General features: G+C 36.0%; 1 protein-coding gene across 1 annotated transcript; it reads right to left on the bottom strand.

The window, feature by feature from the left end:
• Nucleotides 1-6,159: 6,159 nt before the first annotated feature.
• Nucleotides 6,160-17,613, bottom strand: LOC121422027 (neurocan core protein-like). The gene is made up of 7 exons (XM_041616828.1): nucleotides 17,584-17,613; nucleotides 17,037-17,268; nucleotides 9,944-10,060; nucleotides 9,201-9,345; nucleotides 8,346-8,517; nucleotides 7,163-7,231; nucleotides 6,160-6,650 (listed from the first exon to the last, which is right to left on the bottom strand). The coding sequence occupies exons 1-7, from the start codon at nucleotides 17,611-17,613 to the stop codon at nucleotides 6,609-6,611; spliced, it is 807 nt and encodes a 268-aa protein (XP_041472762.1). The 3' UTR covers nucleotides 6,160-6,608.
• Between the last annotated feature and the right edge of the window lie 2,172 nt (nucleotides 17,614-19,785).

Here is a 19,785-nt window from a genome sequence, read left to right on the forward strand (position 1 = left end):
TCAAACTGGTTTGTAAAGTTGCGTGAATGCCGCGGAGGGAATGCAGTTTTGCCACTTCGGGCCGGTTCTCCAAAAGATATGTATTTTAATACGGTTAAAATGTGGATTGGGGTGGGGTACATTCGTCATGATTCATGTGACAGAGATCATTAAAGCAGTAACCTGCAAAGCAATGTCTCCTGTAAATTTTCCCAGAGAAACAAATTAGAATCAAATAAAACAAATAGTGTTTTACCGATACCGAAATGCATTTTGCCCGTATATATCACAGATTACGGTGTGGCAGACACACCAACAAAAGCGATACGAGAAGCCGATGGAAGCTATTGTGTTGGGATTGTGTTATCTCGAATGACATACCATTATTGATTGCCTTATTGTCCGATTCGCGAGTGTGACTGTGAAATAGAGGTTGTTTTGGTCTCGTTTTAGCGCAATATCACGTCATACATTTTGACATATTTGCCCTCTTTCTAAGCAAACTAAGACACGTATACTGTCATGAAGCATATCGATGTTTTCGCTGATATATTCTCTTTCATGTAGAATGTTGACATTGTGTATTAATTGCTGTTATTTATAAAACAGTTCAGGATTCATGAAAAAATACTCTGTTTTAAATTATAATTTGCATTATTTATGAAAATTAGGTAATAATAAACAAGGATATCCCAATCATTTTATGACAATTTTCTTCCCTTTCTTACACTAAGTCTTTATTTCCAATTTTAGGGCAGTTCTGGTTAAATAATATTCTTAAATACTTGTTTTCACTATATCGACATAATATGCAAATGTATGCAAATTACTTGCTTATTTCCATAGATACAGCGTGTCTCTTTGGATGAATCTTTTTCTCTTGACTCAAGGAACATTTGTGCCAAGTGGGACATTTGTACTAAAAAATGCAGCGTTCAACCTCTTAACAAGTCTACTATTAGGATTTCTCCGGCAGAAGGAGTAAGTAGCGATCTTATAGCCGATATATTTCTTAGCTGGTGGTAGGTCTCTTGGCATACGTTGGCAATATGCTTGCTCATCTTCATACACTGGTCGAAGAAGACACCCATATTACGAGCATGCTCTGAAGGAGGGAGAGACACACTGCCAACTTGATGATTATGTGGACAATCTTGTTTCGCATATGTGATGAAGAAAAGACTAACAATTCAGTCTGGTCATAATTCAGCTTCACAAAATTCATGACCATCTTTTGCCGGATTTCAGCCAGGCATGTACTAGTAAGACTTGAAATAGCATCAAAATCATCATCTCTCACTCTTGGGTCAAAGGTCACATATAATTGCGTTTCATCCGCATAGAAGTGAACCTGCAATCCATTATGACGAGCGATTTCCCCAAGAGGTGCAGTGTACAGATTGAAATAGTATATAGTGGTCCGAGGACGGAACCTTGCGGAACGCCTAACTTCAAGAGAACCTCCCCTGACAAAGTCACATTGATATTTACCATTTGCCGTCTGCAGCGGAGATACGACCGGAACCATGCTAAGATAGTGGCATCAACCTTAAAGTCTACATAGAATCTCTGGAGAAGAACTTCATGGTCTATCGTGTCAAATGGTGCTGACAGATCTAAGAGGATAATCATGACTGCTTGTTGTCAACTGCTCTTTATGTCATGAGATACCCTAAGAAGAGCTGTCTCAACACTGTGGAGCTGTTTGTAGGAAGACTGGATGCTATCGTAAAGGTCATTGTCCTGCAGATGTGTTGTCAGTCTCCGCATACTTTCGTGATTCCAACACTTCCAGGGTTACCAGATTTCCGAAGGTTCGAGTATTCCTAAGGTTCGTTTTTCCGAAGGTACGTAATTCCGAAGGTTCGTAATTTTGAAGGTTCGTTAATCCGAAAACGAAATAAGGTTCGTAATTCCAAAGGTTCGCTAGTCCAAAAACGAAATAAGGTTCTTAATTCCGAAGGTTCGTTAGTCCGAAAACGAAATGAGGTTCGTAATTCCGAAGGTTCGTTAGTCCGAAAACGAAATGAGGTTCGTATTTCCGAAGGTTCGTTATTCCTAATCAAGGCAACTTTTAAAAAGTCTGTGCCATGTCTGATAGCATGGATCTTGCTCTAAGAGTCCCCTTTGTTTTGTATACGGTAACTGCGACGATTTTAAATGGAAAGCTGGTAGCAGGATTCCTGTGTTACTTCTGGAGGTTTCCGCGTTAAACCATGGATTCTTTCTTGCGGGAGTCCTGCGGGAAAGATGTGGCTATAACTTTCAACAAAGTGCCTAATAATGGATTGCTTTTTGTTGGGGGGGGGGGGGATGGATAGGCAAACATTTAAAGTAGGGCCCATATGTATGCAGATAGACATGACGACAGGAAGAACCTCATTGCATGCAAGCATTGTCCATCTATCTGGGGACTATAACACAAAGCATGGTAATTGATCGTAGGGCCATATTAATGATTTACCCAATATCAGTGTGAACAATCAATCATATAAATCAACAAGCCTTTAGAATAGCTCAAGACCTAATGTGGCTTATTTGCATGAACTATTCACAATTGTATATGTGATGAGTATGCTTGCATGTATTATAAGTAGTATCTGTATCCAAAGCTTAACCAAATGTGGAGCTCACATTGTTAATAATCACTCACAACTTGGGTCATTATCTCGCACTTTGTGTTCTCTCATTTTGTACTTACGTGTGTGCATTATTTTTTTGCTCAATGAATAAGTTGATACTTACTTTATGTATATGCATTGTACATTTAAGAACTTAGAGGGCATGTCATGCCCAAATGATTAAATGATTGATAACAAATTGGACATTTAATGGAAGATGTTATTCGTTCTTGTCTTTTGGGTCATTAGAAGTGGGGAGATTGTGTTGTGATATTGTTGATGGTGATGATGGAGATGATGATGAAAGATGATGCTGATGAAGATGGTGGTGGTGATGATGAAGATGTTGATGGTAATGATGATGATGATGATGGTGGTGATGATGGTGAAGAAGATGAAGATGGTGGTGATGATGATGATACATGTAATATCATGACGATGGGATGATGGTACTGATAATGACGGTGATGTGTACATTAATACCTATGGTAACTGATGACGATATGCATGCAGTGGAACCATTTCGGAATCTAAAGACCCCTAAAATAAAAGTAGAATATCAACCATAATCTTAAGATATCTGGTAAGAAACAGTTTGATCATCTCTTGATTTGATCAATGAGAAGCACTTTTTTTGCAAACCATCCCCTACAAATACAAGCTTAAAACAGGTGAACATCAAATTCACAATAAGCAATACATTTTCGTTCCCTTAAACAAACATACCATGCAAACAAAATAACAAAATTACCAAAAAGAAATCACCACAAATGTATTCTGATATATTTTAATCATATTGCTCTCTGAGTAAAATAAATTTGGAAGTATAAACTTTTAGTATAAACACAATTTATTTTTAACTGTCAATGTAATGGATATTGATTCCTACGTTTACTGTGCATACAAGCATTTTCAACGGGCAATCAATATGTAGACATACAAATTACTTCATTCGAAAGTAATAGCATGAAGCAGCTTAATGGTAATAGGTAATGATTACAAGTTTTATAACTTTCTAACATTTTGCGAGAAAATTAAAATTGTGAAATTGCTAACTACATACTGACATAATAATAATGGACTTTATAGATTAGTGTGTAGACAAGTGATATTTGTACATTATTAAAAGGGTACAAACACACCCTCACCCACACACACAAGTGGACCCACTAGCACTTATAAAATGATATTTTATGAATACCTACATGTATATTCAACTCTATTAATTTCATTCATTATTAAGGTTACAATAAACAAGAATCACATGAATACAAAAGTAAATTAAAGGTACATAAAATAATCCAGAAAGATGTTTCATGTATACTGAGGATCAGCTGGAAAGACAAGTTCTTAAAATACATATTCTAACGAAGTTCATATCACAGCCCAAACCCCACACTTCTCTATCACACACACACCCACGCACACACTGTCTCACACACACTGACACACCCTCACAATTCTTTATCAGCCCTTTAATACGCAAATCGAAGAAAGACATTGTCTTGTACCTAAAGTAAATACTCTGTTTAAAGAGAAATGCCAGTAGTTGCAGTAAACACTGATTTCATGAGAAAGTCTGTAAAACCAGGCTTAATTGTCAGAATATAATCGAGGATCTAGATCTGGTCCCTCTGGTACAATTACATAAACTGAACTTTGTGAAATCTTGAAATCTACGCTGAAAAAATGTTCACACTAAAGATCACCAACACAGATAGACACACGTGGGACAGTGTATCAATATTGCTGGAATAAAGACCCGACGGAAGCGACCGAATCCGCGCTTATTTTGCTTATTTCTCAGCAATTACACAATTTCTTCCAGAATCCTTTGGCACATATTTTTTATTCATACAAACAGACACTTGGGTGGTCATTATATCAGATTCTGTCAAAAGTCATTTTGAGATCGTTACCAAAACTGGAATTTATCTTTAAGCCATCTCCTCTTAATAACGCTATGGTGCAAAAAGGAAGGGAGGGCACTTAGTTTGGTATTTGTTTCACTACCACTTACTCTCACATACACATGACTGTACTGAGGCATTTATAAGGGCAAACTTGATATTGCCTGGAATATAACGTGACCATATTTAAAATGTTGAAATTATGTCATTAATAAGCTGCGATATCAAGTACTGTATTTGAAACATATTAAATATTACTGAAATACATGTATCTACATGTGTTGTAGGAATCAATATATTTAATACAAAAAAACTTTTTTAAAAGTGAAGTATATGCCCAGACAGAAGATAGCCTTCATTTCTCCAATACTACATGGTCTGTGTACAATAGATAAGCTAAATATTCATTACATTCATTTAAAATTTGATATCGGAGCCATAGTAAATTGAACTTTCATATATCAGGAACTAAACTAAGTATTTACAATAACTATGATATATTATCACACATCTGTGAACCCTTTGCATGGACTTCTTTATTGAAATGAATATTAAATGATTCATCATGATATTTATTAACTCCTGGGAGGTGGTCGGGAACTTTGCTTCTCAGCCAATCAAATTCAAGGAAAATTATCAAATCCGATAACTTGTCGGACGACATATTTATATGAAACGCTTCTCTGGCGAAGTCATTTCTATCGATGTGTAACACATGATATTGATTACAAACCATTGACATAAATATAGAGATTTACATATCTTATTCTAAGAAGGACTTTCCTTTATCATTCCCTTTTCATTCCCTTTATAAAATGCAAATAACAGTAAATCTTTTCAAAATGAATGAATCTTTGTTCATTTTTCTTCAAATATTCATCATGTTCACTCCACAATATTTATTTCACATTTTTGCACGTAACAACCACTTTTATGACTTGTTCTCTCATCTACACATTCTCTTCAATCACTCTATTTAATGACTATTGGCAATTCAATGTATGTTTAATATTAAGATAAATTTATCCTCATGTAGGTTTTAAGATAAATTTATCCACGTGTAGCCTTGAAATTAAGATAAATTTATCCTCGTGTAGGTTTGAAATTAAGATAAATTTATCCTCATGTAGCCTTCAAATTAAGATAAATTTATCCTCATGTAGCCTTGAAATTAGGATAAATTTATCCTCATGTAGCCTTGAAATTAAGATAAATTTATCCTCATGTAGTTTTAAAATGAAGATAAATTAATCCTTTTATCAGCAGGATGAACTAATCCGTACAATTGAAATAGATTTGTATGATATATTTATTTGATCTGTTTTTCCTATTAAATGGTTGTATTAATTGAAATGCTGTTTCCGTTTGTTTCTTTTGTTTTAGACTTGCAAACAAACATTGAATTGCCAATAGTCATTAAATAGAGTGATTGGAGAGAATGTGTAGATGAGAGAACAAGTCATAAAAGTGGTTGTTACGTGCAAAAATGTGAAATAAATATTGTGGAGTGAACATGATGAATATTTGAAGAAAAATGAACAAAGATTCATTCATTTTGAAAAGATATACTGTTAAATGTACTTTTAAGTAAACAGGTAAAAAAAGTATACATTTGATATTTGCTCACTTCTTGTATAACATATACATATACTATAATGTTCCGAATAAACAAGTCCTTAGAAATTACAATGGAGAATTTGTCATGTGAACAATCATAATTATATAATGATGAAACTTTAAATACTTCAAACCCCACCTTCATGTTTGTATAATATTGTTTTAATTTATTAATATTAATAATAATGATAGAAAAAATTCATTTAGTTTAGATATATTTAACTCAGACAGCATATTTATTAAATAATAATGAGAACAGGTCAGAGTGAAGATAAATTGACATTTGTATTGTTCAATTCAACGTTATAGGATTATAGTCTAGTCCGAGGCGCATTATTTACTACCCCAAGTTTGGGTCTGGTTGCCGCTTCCAGTGCTCAATGAATCAATCCTGTACACATTCACATCACATGTACATGTAGGTTGGGCACAAATCAAAATGATAAATAGTACTGGGACCGTTTGCAGATACATCTAAGCCTTAGTAGTAGCTGTAGTGTAACGGGTTTCGTTCAACGACGCTCTGTAAACAATAAAATCGTACAAAATAATGAATAAGAGGGACACATTAAAACAATAGTATTCTCTTTGAAGATTGCACACTCGGGTTCAATTTCAATTATTTCTCTCCATAATTACCAAATAACAACGCATACCTGTGTACAATCAATAATGTTCAAAACAAGATGAATGTAATTCATGAGCGATGGACTGGAAACATCAGAAGTATATGGAAAAAGAGGTGGTCGGATAGAAGCAATTCTTGTCAAGCAGATATAACCTTTGTAGCATCAAAAAAATATTACTGATATAATAGATCATCTGTATCAACTTTCATCTGTTGTGTACTCTTATCCAAATTGACTCTTTACAACATTCATGCAACACAATATGTTTCTACAGAGCAAAATTTTGCCTCCAAATACTATCATTTTCAGATAACTATCAAATTGCTATATATCGATGTTAATGTATTCCTCATGAGATTGAACTTTGAAATCATGTGGTGAGCATAGGGGGTAAGGGGGTACTTACCTCTCCACTGGCGCTGCTATGCCCATCAACTACATATGGTGTAGCAAAGTTATCCAAACCTCCTCGTCTCTGTTCATAGGGGAGGGGGGAGGGAAGATACAAAATAGAATAAAACATCAACAAAGAACACAACGAACATAATCATTGGGAAAGTACATATAATGTTTAAGTACATGGATTTCATACATCTTTAACTCTTAAGCAAATTCTAAATTTTGGAGGGGGGGGGGGTTAATTTCTTTTATTGATAAACCACATAATCTTATACAAATAGCTGCAGCCTTCTGCAAATATTGTGTCTGACAAATTATGCATAAAAAGTCTGACAAATAAACTAACAGATTACATGAAGTATCACAATCAGGTTGATTCCTTATGCATTGTGGTTATTTTCAGATGTGGAATTATAGGATCCGACAGTTTCATGGTTTGAAATACCCATGCAATGTTGTTTGTTATGTGTTTCCTTGTGTAGAGGTGTGTTTGATTCAATGAAAGCAACATACCTTTGACTTACTGGTATGCGAAATATATACAAACTCGTCAAAAAAAACCCTTGGAAATCTGACTTTGATCGGAAATCCCTCGGGTTTAGAGAACCATGACTGCATAAACAATAGCAAAACATCAAAAATGAAAAAGCAAGGGCTTGATTTGAATGGTTTTTCATCTCTACTGTCACCAAAAATGAATAATGTTCTTTATTGACCCTTCAAGATTATTTCTGCTCATTGTGCAGCTTTTCAACTCAGACTTCATCCAACAATTTTGAATCCTGCTCCTTTTGAGATGGCATGATCATAACAAGCAGGGAATCATTTTAAAGATAATTAAATATTGAAAGAAAAAAAATAATTAAATGATCTTTTGAATGATATCAAATATGCATTGTGCAACATTCAGAGTTTGGAGAAAATAATTGCCAAACTCAGATTTCCAAATTTTTCTGAGGGGTTTACATCTTTATCTCTGTTCTAATATAAAACAATAGGTATATCACGATTAACTAAAGAAAGATAAACCACAGAGTGAGAGACAGGCATAGAGAAGAGAGAGGGAAAAGGGAATGAGGGGGGGGGGGAGCGAGAGAGATGGAGGGGGAGGGGTGAAAGGGGGGGGGGGGTACGATAGAATGAAGAAACGAAATCCCTATTCGTACCCGATAATAGCCCATTTCACTTACAGGGTTATCCATTCCTTGATAATGTCTTATCTGATTAACAGCTCTACCGATATCATATTGTCGACGATCAAGAGAGGCTTCAAACGAGTAATCGTCAAATGAATGATCCGACTGTCGGTCGCCGAATATACGCCGGTGCTCTGAGATGTGGTAGTTGCTATGCTTCTGCATCCTGTCAAATTGTATTTGAAAGATTGATTATGTTCATTTATATATATATATATATATATATATATATATATATATATATATATGTATATATATATATATATGTATATATATATATATATATATATATATATATATATATATATATATATATACAGACTTACAGTTTCGTAATTCATAATAAAAATAAATTAATACACATCGTCAGAGGAATTATGAAGAATTCCACGCAGAATACCATTGAAACATTTCTATAATTTTACGTCTGGAGTCTGGACTAAGTGCTACAAAAAAGTGAACAAGCGTTATGATGGTTAAATTATGTGTATTAATTGTTTTATAAGATAGTGATATGGATGATCATTATTATTTAAATATTCTCTCATCTCAAAACCATGACCGGTCAATAGAACTAGTCGCTGTGACTAGTCACTAAACAATTTTCATGTTTGCTATTGAAAATGAATGACCGGTCATGTGATAGAATTCAGCCACTGATTTGATTAGGATCCATTTCACCAATTCATGATATACCTTCATTTTTGAAGATCAGTCAATTAATCTGTACTGCCATATGCATTCATAGAAGAAGAAGAATAATAAGATGATGAAGAAGAAAAAAGTGGAGAAAGAAGAGAAGAATGAAAGTAGCAAGCTGCTTCAAATAATCATACAAACATAATTTACCCCATTAACATCCTATTTGCCTCATTACGACGCACTGTCTGGACCATTATTAAACACGCGCAGATAACGAAGAACAGAGCTCCCGACATAGCACCAAGTATGATTCCAACAATAGCACCAGGTGATAGGCCAGTCCTACCAGAGACTATGGGGATAAATGAATAAGAAACGATTTTGTTTAAACTGAAGTCTAATTTACCTATGAAACTTCAAAGTAATGATTATCATGTTAGTGAGTGTAAAACTGCTCGACCATCGGGAAATGCAAACTCTTGTGATTAAATATCACCAATGACAAGACAAAACGAAAATTCTAGCTAAAAAGTACAAAATCCATCGGGGTATGATGGAGAGAACGAGTTGGAAAATGAGTTGGGCGTTCACACCAACGAGTGCCCATTATTGTAGAGCAAGTAATCGTGTGATAAATATAATGCTTCCCTTCCCTATTTATTTTCATTATTGCTCATTTACTCGCGATCTCAAAATAATTCTCTCAAGTATAAGTGAGTAAGCAAGATATATTGAGGGATACTGACGGTCAATGTAGAATTCTCATTTCGATGTTCTTTGATAAGAATGTGAAGTTTGACGATCATCAAGGGTGAAGGCTAGTTGCATTGATAATATGACAAAATGTTCACGAGGGCTAGTTTGCCATTTCTTTTTTTCACAAATCTTACCAACAGATTAATGACTATGACTGCATTCAAAGTATTAAAAAAGAATAAGATCATGCTTAAATGATGAACAGTCTGTCCCTGAGTAATCCTCTGGGCATGCGCAACTATACGTGTTAAATTCATCCGTGCAGATCCCTCCATTTCTGCAGGGGTTGCTGTTCTCACAACTATCGGTATCTAAAACATGGCAAATAATTAATACTCGTAATAACATGCGGACCGATCTCAAAGCTATCGGTATCTAATAAAACATAGCAAAGAACATTACCAGCGATAATATATGAACCAATCTCAAAGCTATCGGAGTTCAGTAAAACATGGAATAATACTAGCTGTGATAAATATGTCGAAGAGATTAAAGGTTGCCCAAATGTTCAAGCACTTTGGAAAAATATTGGACATAAAATGATATTATAAAAAGAATTAGAGAATCTGTTTGTTATGGATTAATGTATGTTTAAATAGGATAAAACAATTGAATACAGTAACTTTAAAAGTTAAAACAGAGATTTATTCTGCAAGGCAGGAAACTGCTTTACCACCTTCTGGAACCATAATGACAAATTGTAAAACGAATATAAGGAAGAATAATATAAGAGAGGAAAATCTTGGGAGTACATCTCCAGAAATGGAAACAGGCTGATTAATGCGTATACTTCATTTTTATTATTACTAATTTTTCTCAAAGTATGTAAATGTATTAAACAATGTTATATAAAATCCTATGTTATTTTGTAATCTTCAGCAAGTTTGAGACAAAACTGTTACCATTAATCCCTATTTGCAATATTTATGCTGTCTTCTAATGGTTGGTGATACATGTTTGATTTTTTTATTATGAATATATTGAAAACAAAATAATACCACCATCAATAGTATACACACTTATCAAAAATATATCGGTATATAGTAAAAACATGTCAAAGAGATTAATACCAGTTATATCTTTTACCCCAATCTAAAAGACATCGGTATCTAGTAAAACATGTCAAAGAGATTAATACAAGCTAGAGTATACACACCGATGTAAAAGCTATCGGTATCTAGTAAAACATACATAGTATAATACCCATATAACATTATTTATTTCATTCATTTTCCATTTCCAACAATCATTTACAATACGTTTTGTTACATACATCTTGATATAATTATAATCAATAAAACAAACTTATTATGGGCGCTGTCTGTATCTGACGCCAACTAATTATTTAGCTCGACGTAACCATCAAAATTACACTTAAATTCATCTTTTTGGGTGCTGTTGTAGTGATTGCTGTGTGATATCAGTGCAATAATTCCGGATCATCATCCATTGGACTTAGAAGCTGATTCTTGTTTGTCTGTTCTTTCGCTAAAATATTAGTGATCATGGTGGACCATTTTAGGATCATTCTGGTGTTATCGCTCATCGGACCTCTATCCTTCTCAATAGCCGAGAGTAGCCCAGCACCCACCCCACAGGAGAACATGGATCTTTCACACCAGAGTTCAAGTTCCCTGTCGTCACGGTAGATGAACACTCTCCCCAGCATTTACGCTATACTCGGGATGAACTGATTTTGTTACGTAATACATCTACCAGCCATTCACGTCTACCTGACAATGTATTCACAACAATAAATGAACTTGGTATCTATAGACGCCGTGGTTGCAGAGCCGGTTCCCACAAACGTAGATCGATCAGAGTCATTAGTGGAAGAAGGCTAAGAATACGGAAAAATGCTATTACAAGGACTTCGCACTTATTGAACATTGAAACTGTAAGTAATCACCATTCACAAGCATTAACGTTACCGTCGATTTATATGTGCAATCCCCGTTCATTGAACAATAAACTTGACAAATTTTTTATCATTGTCAACGAACTAAGTTGTGACTTGTGTGCTGTCACTGAAACTTGGTTTCGTGTAAACCAACCTGAAAGTGACTTTGCAGTGAATGGATATGTGTCATTTGTGAAATCAAGAAGCACTCGAAGGGGTGGCGGTGTTGCGATCTATGCTAGACCTGATACATCGCCAAGGACCGTTGATTTTTTACCCCCTCATGCTGATCACGAAGTTCTTTTGGTTCAGCTGAGACCCAAAAGATTACCTCGACTTATTTCGTGCATCTATGTCGCCGTGGTTTATTCCCCTCCAGATAATGACCGTCAAAACGACTTGATCCAATACCTTGTTAACTGTGTTGATGATATTAAAGTGAGGCATGCTAATGCAGGTATTGCTTTACTTGGTGACTTTAATAGAGCTGATATCTCCGAACTAATTAATACCTGCAATTTGAAACAAGTCGTGACTAGCGCTACGCGCGGTACTGCTATCCTAGACCTCATTTTGACTGATATTCATCGTTATTACTTGGAACCAGAGATCCTGTCTCCTCTTGGTGTTGGAGGTGACCATAATGCAGTTTTTTGGAAACCCAGTCTGACGAGATCATGTATCGGAAATAAAACTGTCAAGAAAGCAGTACGTCCAATGAAAGATTCCTTGATTCGTGAGTTTGGATATAAGATGTCCCATTACCCATGGGAAGAGGTCTTGGCGAGGTCTACAACTGCCCAAGACAAGTGTGATGTACTCTACGACGTAGTACAGGGCGCCATGAATGAGTGTTTCCCCATGAAGTCAATCAAGATGCATCCTGAAGACAAACCATGGGTGACACCCTTCTTGAAATCATTGATAAACAAGCGACAGCAAGCTTTCAATGACGGTAACATCGTTGAATGGAAGCGTTTGCGCAACAAGGTTCAACGTGAAAATGCTAACCTCAAAGAAAACTTCTACAAGGACCGAGTTATGAAACTTAAACGTGAAAATCCATCTTGTTGGTATAAGCACTTGAAAATCATGACTTCATGCAAATCATCAAGCACCATCTCGATTCCTGAATCACCAGACCTAGATGAGTTGGCCATTGCTGATGCAGTGAATGATCAGTTTGCAGAGGTCAGTCGCGATATTCCTGAATTAGATTCACAAAGTCTGCCCGCATTCCTTCCTGCTCAGAAGCCCTTGGTAATACAATCTTATGAAATCTACAAAGAACTGTACCGAATTAAACCAGGAAAGTCAAGTGGCCCTGATGGTATTCCTACCCGCATCTTGAAGGAGTTTTCTGTTGAATTAGCTACCCCGCTGAGTGAAGTTATCAATTCGTCATACCAGTCCGGATTGGTACCTTCCCAATGGAAAAGAGCAATCGTCGTCCCCATCCCAAAGGAAAGATCCGCTACCTCAATTGATAAGCAAAGGCCTATCTCATTAACGGATTATTTCTCTAAGATTGCTGAATCATTTATATACCGCCAACTGTTATCTGACATTGAAAGCAAATTAGACCCCAAGCAGTTCGGCGCAAGAGCAAATCGCTCTACTACGCAATGTCTGGTTGATGTCTACAACTGTCTCTGTGCAAGTGCCGAAATACCCCGTAGTATTACATCAATTGTGTCAACGGACTTCAGTCGTGCTTTTGACCGTGTTGACCACACTGTTCTTATCAACAAGCTGATCTCCCTGGAAGTCCGACCGTGGTTAGTTGAATGGGTATGTAACTTCCTTGTAGCTCGAGAGAGTAAGGTGCGCTATCATGGAATTCTTTCATCTTCTAGGACATTGACCGCGGGGGTCCCTCAGGGCACCCGACTGGGTCCCCTTCTTTTTCTCGTTCTTATCAACGATGTCATGCGTGACTCCTCAGCAAGGCATTGGAAATACGTGGATGATATGTCAATTGCGACTGTGGATACTTGCAATTTGAATCATGGTGATTCAATGAAAATTGTTTTAACCAATCTTGAAGGTTGGTGTAAGAGTAACAATGTTCGTCTGAATCCGCAAAAATGTAACATCATGAGAGTGAACTTCAGCAAAACCCCTCTACCTGTATTGGATTTTACATTGTGTAATGAAACCCTCAAGGAAGTGATGGAAATTAAGCTACTCGGAGTTACCATCCAGAGTGACCTAAAGTGGGGAATCCATGTTCGTATGATGATCTCAAGAGCATCTTCTCGCCTTTACATGTTGCGGAGACTGAAGGAGTTTAGATTGCCTCCTGCCGATCTTGTGACCGTGTACATTGGATTTGTCCGACCCATTCTTGAATATGCGTGTCCAGTTTGGCATTCTAGTTTGACAGTGATCCAATCTGAGTCAATCGAAAGGATCCAGAAGCGTGCCCTTCGGCTGATATTTCCAGGATCGTCCTACAACACGGCCCTTGAATTGGCGGGTATCTCTGCACTGCAGTCAAGGAGGAAGTCTCTCTGTCTCTCTTTTGCCAAGTCTACAATCAAGTTGAACATCTGCGATGATTGGTTTGTGAGAAACAATCCGACAAGAACTCTTAGACAATCGAAACGCTTTAAAGAACCTAGGTGTCGCACTGATCGATTCAAAAATAGCCCAGTGCCATTCATGACAAAACTGTTGAACTCGGAATAAATACATATGTACAGGATGATAGGGTCCATATATGTCTTTTAATTTGTGATGTTTATTTTAGATATGTATTCCGGAATAATGTATTTAGATATGACATGTACTTGATTTATCTTTTGTTTTTGTTTAAACTGTTTATATTATTTCTATTATATCAGATAATTATTCAAAGACACAGACACATACACTTCAAATCGGAAGACTTTCATTTCATGTCTCCCTACCCTTCCTTCATAAATTTGTTAATTATACTTCTGTTTCATTATACGCTTTAAATTTGATATTTTATTCCAGCAATGCCGTGCCCCCATCTGTTTAATATCCGTACTGATGATTTTGTTTTATCCATTATAGGTAAATTTGAGTATCCACTTTTGTTTGTATAGTGTGTGTGTATGTGTCTGGATGCGGGGTGAGTGTGAGTGCATGCCTGTGTATATGACTGTTTAATGAGTGTGTCCTTGTGAATATTTTTTTTAAATAATTCTTTTTGATAATCAATATTCCTTTAAGTAATATGCAATGTACAATTTTATTGTAAATTCATGGCGCAATTTAGTTTTAAAAACTACTATGCCTGTATGTATTTTATATGTGATTTTGTATTAATAAAACCATTTATCTATCTATCTATCTATTATGTATAATAATCAAGATAACAGGTCAGAAACGGAGGAAGCTGCTAAAAAGTGAAGCTTGTAGAATGCAGCCTCCTATAACATATTCGTATGAACAATGTAATTATACAGTGCGTCCCCCCAAAAAACTATACACTTTTGAAATGGCTGCCAAATAAAAAATATAGCACTTTGGGGAAGAAGACTTATAGATATGGAAAGCCAATAAAGTCAACTCTCAGATGACACAAAAAGTTAGAAAACCACTCATGCTTGAGCGAGCACTGCCCACTGAACAAAGGGTATGAACATTAGGGTGGGCCGGAATTAGCCTTCCAAATTTTCTCAGGTTTGTGTGTTTGGTACATGCAAATTTGAGGGTTATTTGGTGAATTAAAGATCAGCTGTGATCAGTTTGTTGTTTGTGAAAATTTAATGCTGCATGAGTGATCATGAATTGCAATTTTTAGGGCAGCATTTTGTCTTTATCTTTTTATATTTTGTCTTTTGTGGATCTCAACAATGTGTTTATGACAGTCAGGAGAAGAGAGGGTAATATGACATAGGTAGGTGAAGTACGTTGATGGGATAAAGGTCAACAGAACATTTAGCAGCCCCTCTCTCCATCTCAACCTCCCCCGGCTTCTCTCCTGAGAAAATAAGCTCGGCTAGGCTGGGCAGGAATTAGCCTTACAATTTCTTTTAGTGGTTAGTCCTTTGGAACTTGCTAAGCTAGATATTAATGAGTGAGATAAGTTTTAGTTTCTTAGGCAAATTTCATGAGTTACTAAATTGAAATTAAATGCATGAGTGAACAGGAAATGTAATTTTATGTAGCATATTCATCTTGTGGACCTCAGAAGTGTGTTCGTGAGAGTCAGAGTAATGTGATGGGACCTGTTACAAGCAAGAGGGCGAGATATGCTAAGACTTGGTTAAAAGGGCGTTCCTCTTCTTTTTGTCCTTTTACAAATTAAAAGTCATATGTACCCTCCCCTCTCCACCTCCATCTCCCGGCCCCCTCTCACTTCCAGGATTGAAGCCTATTCACAACATATAACTGCCAAGTGACCGGTGGCTGATGGTTATTTTTTATTGAATGATTACTAAGAAATTTAATGATTATGATGACTAATGAAATAATTTATTGAAAAAAAAATGAATGTTTGATTGATTACATTGCACATTGAATGAGTTAATTTACTGACAAATTGTTGATTAAATGATTGATAGGAAAAAGTTGATGCCCCAATTGAGAATTAATCATTAAATCTGGACTTCACTTGTACATGACAATATCCACCAGTCTTTCAACAGGAGGGGAGGGCGGGAAAGAGGGAGGGGGCGGGGGCTGAATGTTCTGTTGACCCTTATTCCATCAACCTACTTCTCCCACTGAAGTTCAATATCACCCCCTATTCTCCCGACTCCATGAACACATTGCTGAAATCCACATGATAAAGTTGAAATGCTGCCCAAAAAGTGTAATTTGTGTTCACCCATGCATTAAAGTTCAATTTGATAATTTATCAAATTTGCCAATGCAACCAAAACTGGTCATGGTTGATCATTAATTTATCACAACGCCCTTAATTTGCCTCTCAAAAACTGACATAAATTGGAAGGCAAATTCCAGCCCACCCTAATTTTCACACCCTTTGTTTCAGTGGGCAGTGCTCGCTCAAGCATGAATATTTTTCCAACTTTTTGGTGTCATTCGAAAGGTGATTTTATTGGCTTTCCACATACGTAAGTCTTTTTTTCCCAGAGTGCTACATCTTTTCATTTGGCAGCCATTTCAAAAGTGTATAGATTTTTGGGGGACGCACTGCATTTCTTGTCTGTGCGTTTATTTTTGTTGTATTAAGTGTCTCTTATTGTAAGATGTTAGGAGGATGTGAGTTTTTTTTGTGGGGTGGGGGGTGCAGGATTAAAAGTACTAGAAGTAACATATTGGAAGCATTATATAATCTCCTTAAAGGGTTATTTCCTTATTTAAGCAATTTCTTTTAAACTTTTAGTCAAATTATGAGTTATTTCACAGAAAAGTAAGATTTTGATTTACTTTGAATGTGCACTTACTGTCTACGACTAACTCTTCGACGTTAAGAGAACCACCGAGATAGGGTAATGTGTCATTCGCCAGTGATAGGTCAGTGGCTGATTGAGCAAGACTATCAGCGGAATCCTGAGATGGTGCTGCGAGACCGATTCGAAGATCACCAACCACACTACCATTTCGGAAAGAGACTACCTCACATGTGATACTGATGAGCTGAGCTGAATTCAAGCTTACATTCAAATACGCTGAAACCTGTGAATGATAAGGTTTATTTGGGATAGAAACGCGAGTACATGGTTAGAAGAATATAACATAACCTAGCAATTATTACAACAAAATATAAACTTCTGAATGGAATTAAGAAGCTGTCCCGATGCTTACGCCTTTCAATAGTGTCTCTATTCCGAGAAGCATATAGACCTATACAAAGTACAAATACTCAAAATCTAATTCAATCAAGTCAATAAATTAGAACCTAATATCATCTAATTTATTCGAATTTAACCTAATCTCATCACATAAAGCCAATTAAGCATTTAAAAAATATAAATAAGTGGACTTCCTTACCGCACCACAAAAGACATCTTCCAAAGCCATAAAAGCGTCCGTAGACCGATCATTAAGTTCTTCTGTGAATACAAGCAGTACACCATTTCGTCTGTTGGCTGTGATACTAATCCTTATGATGCTCACGAACGTTTCTAATGAGAAATAGATAGCAATGTAACATGTAAATACCTTCTTCCTGTGTGACGATTTCGTACTGATTACGAGTATACAAATAACTTTTTGTTTTAGAGAATTTTAGAGAGTATATAAATATGATTATGTTTTCATTATATACTAGATATCATGGACCCCTGAACAATTCAAGTGAAAATTCGATATAAGTTTGATGGAAACGACCAATACTTTTAGTAATCAGTGGTGAGTATTAGAATCTTAAAAGCAAACTAGATTTCCACTATATTAGTTGATATTCCATGTATAGAATATCTTGTAATGAATAATAATATAGGGTATTCATATTGCGTACATATATCCACCTTTTTAGGTGCTCAAGGCGCTCCTTTATTGCCCGGCTAAGCTAGGCGTTCAGAGCGCACACAGCTTCTTAAGGAATTACGTTCTACCGGTACCCATTTACCTCATATGGGTTGAGTGCAGCACATTGTGGGTCAGTTTCTTGCTAAAGGAAATTACGCCATGGCTGGGATTTGAACCCATGACCCTCTGTGTCAAAGTCCGGAGACTAATCCACTGGGCCACAACGCTCCACTAATGAATGTGTATCTTAACTACAAATTTAGTTATTGTCACAAGAATCCTGTAAATCGACTGAAGTGAATGGTAATGAATTAATTACCATGGTAAAATGAAAAGAGCAAAAATGTTATGCATGTATAAGAGAGTAGAACTCATGCCACCGCGGTGGAATAATTTCCGGTGCACTGGTTACTTAAATAAATAAATGAAATTAAATTCAGGACATTTATTGAGGTAATTCATAGGTAGAATATTAAATACAAAAATTTGTTGGAATTAGTTTGCTTTATTTCCCATTCATATTTCATTTCACTTCCTGGTCCCGATTCATGAAGACTTGTTGTAACAAATGAAGAAATTACTATCAGCCAATCAGATTGCATGATTACAGTAGCTTTTAACTATTATTGTAAACTTGTAAAAATAATAATAATAGCAATAGCAATAATAATAATAATAGTAATGACAATAATAAAGTAACGATATTACATGGCATCCTCAAAGGGGTACTATACATTACCCAGGCTTTAACTCCAAAAGGATTTAATTGAATCATTGATCATTGATGTTTACATCTCAGTAGACATTAAAAAAAAAATTTTACGGGCATAAACATAAAATACAAAATGTGCTGACACAAGTTTTCTTAATTCATTTTCCTTCTGAACATACCAGTTGGGGTGATCATTGTTGTAAGAGTGGTAGAGTCAGAAGTAGTTAAATCAGTGGGACTAGTATCTTCTGTAATAATTGTACTGGGTTGTGTGGTAGTTGTAGGTGGTGTGCCCTCTGTGTTGGTGGCAGCAGTGGGCGTAGTTATTTCTTTAAAATAAAATAGAAATTGCAAGCCGAATTAATGCCATTTTGTTACAATAAATATCATATGATGATAATAATAAAAGAAGGAGAAGAAGGAGGAGAAGAAAAAGAAGAAGAAAGAACATTAATAATAATAGTACATGGCCCTGGGAAGCACTAAGATTTCCGGGGGGGGGGGGGTGCTGTATGTATGCTGTATGTACTATTCTCCATAGGCAGCAATGCCCCTGGAATTATGGAAGGTGTGAATAAAATAGAGAAATGTAACCAAACTGACCTTCATTTTGCAGTAAAACCCTTCCCGGGGAGGGGGGGGGGCTCTATTTGCAAAATTTACATCAGTTCTCCTGGTAACAAAACATTCCCATGGCCCGCATTAATAATTGTAATAAAAATATATTATGTAATAGCCTATTCCATGGTGCATTATATATTTACCCGGGCTTTAACTCCAAGATAATTTCATTGAACTATTGATCATTGACTTCTATATCCAAGTAGACATTTTTACTTTTTATGGGCGGAAACATAAATGCAAAATGTGTTGACACTAGTTTGATTTTACTTCTGAACATACCAGTTGAAGAACTAGTCAAATCAGTAGGCCTAGTATCTTCCGTAATAGTTGTGCTGGGTTTTATGGCACTTGTAGGTGGTTGGCCCTCTGTGGTGGGGGTGGTGGTG

Source organism: Lytechinus variegatus, chromosome 9 (assembly GCF_018143015.1).
Source record: "Lytechinus variegatus isolate NC3 chromosome 9, Lvar_3.0, whole genome shotgun sequence".
Lineage (NCBI taxonomy): Eukaryota > Metazoa > Echinodermata > Echinoidea > Temnopleuroida > Toxopneustidae > Lytechinus > Lytechinus variegatus.

Bases quoted from the DNA above. Each gene is read 5' to 3' on its own strand.
- LOC121422027 (XM_041616828.1), bottom strand. From the start codon at position 17,613: ATGGCTTTGGAAGATGTCTTTTGTGGTGCG. The intron at 17,269-17,583 runs GTAAGGAAGTCC...TATCATTCACAG, and splicing joins AAGATGTCTTTTGTGGTGCG to GTTTCAGCGTATTTGAATGT. The intron at 7,232-8,345 runs GTAAGTGAAATG...CCCTATGAACAG, and splicing joins ATCAAGGAATGGATAACCCT to AGACGAGGAGGTTTGGATAA.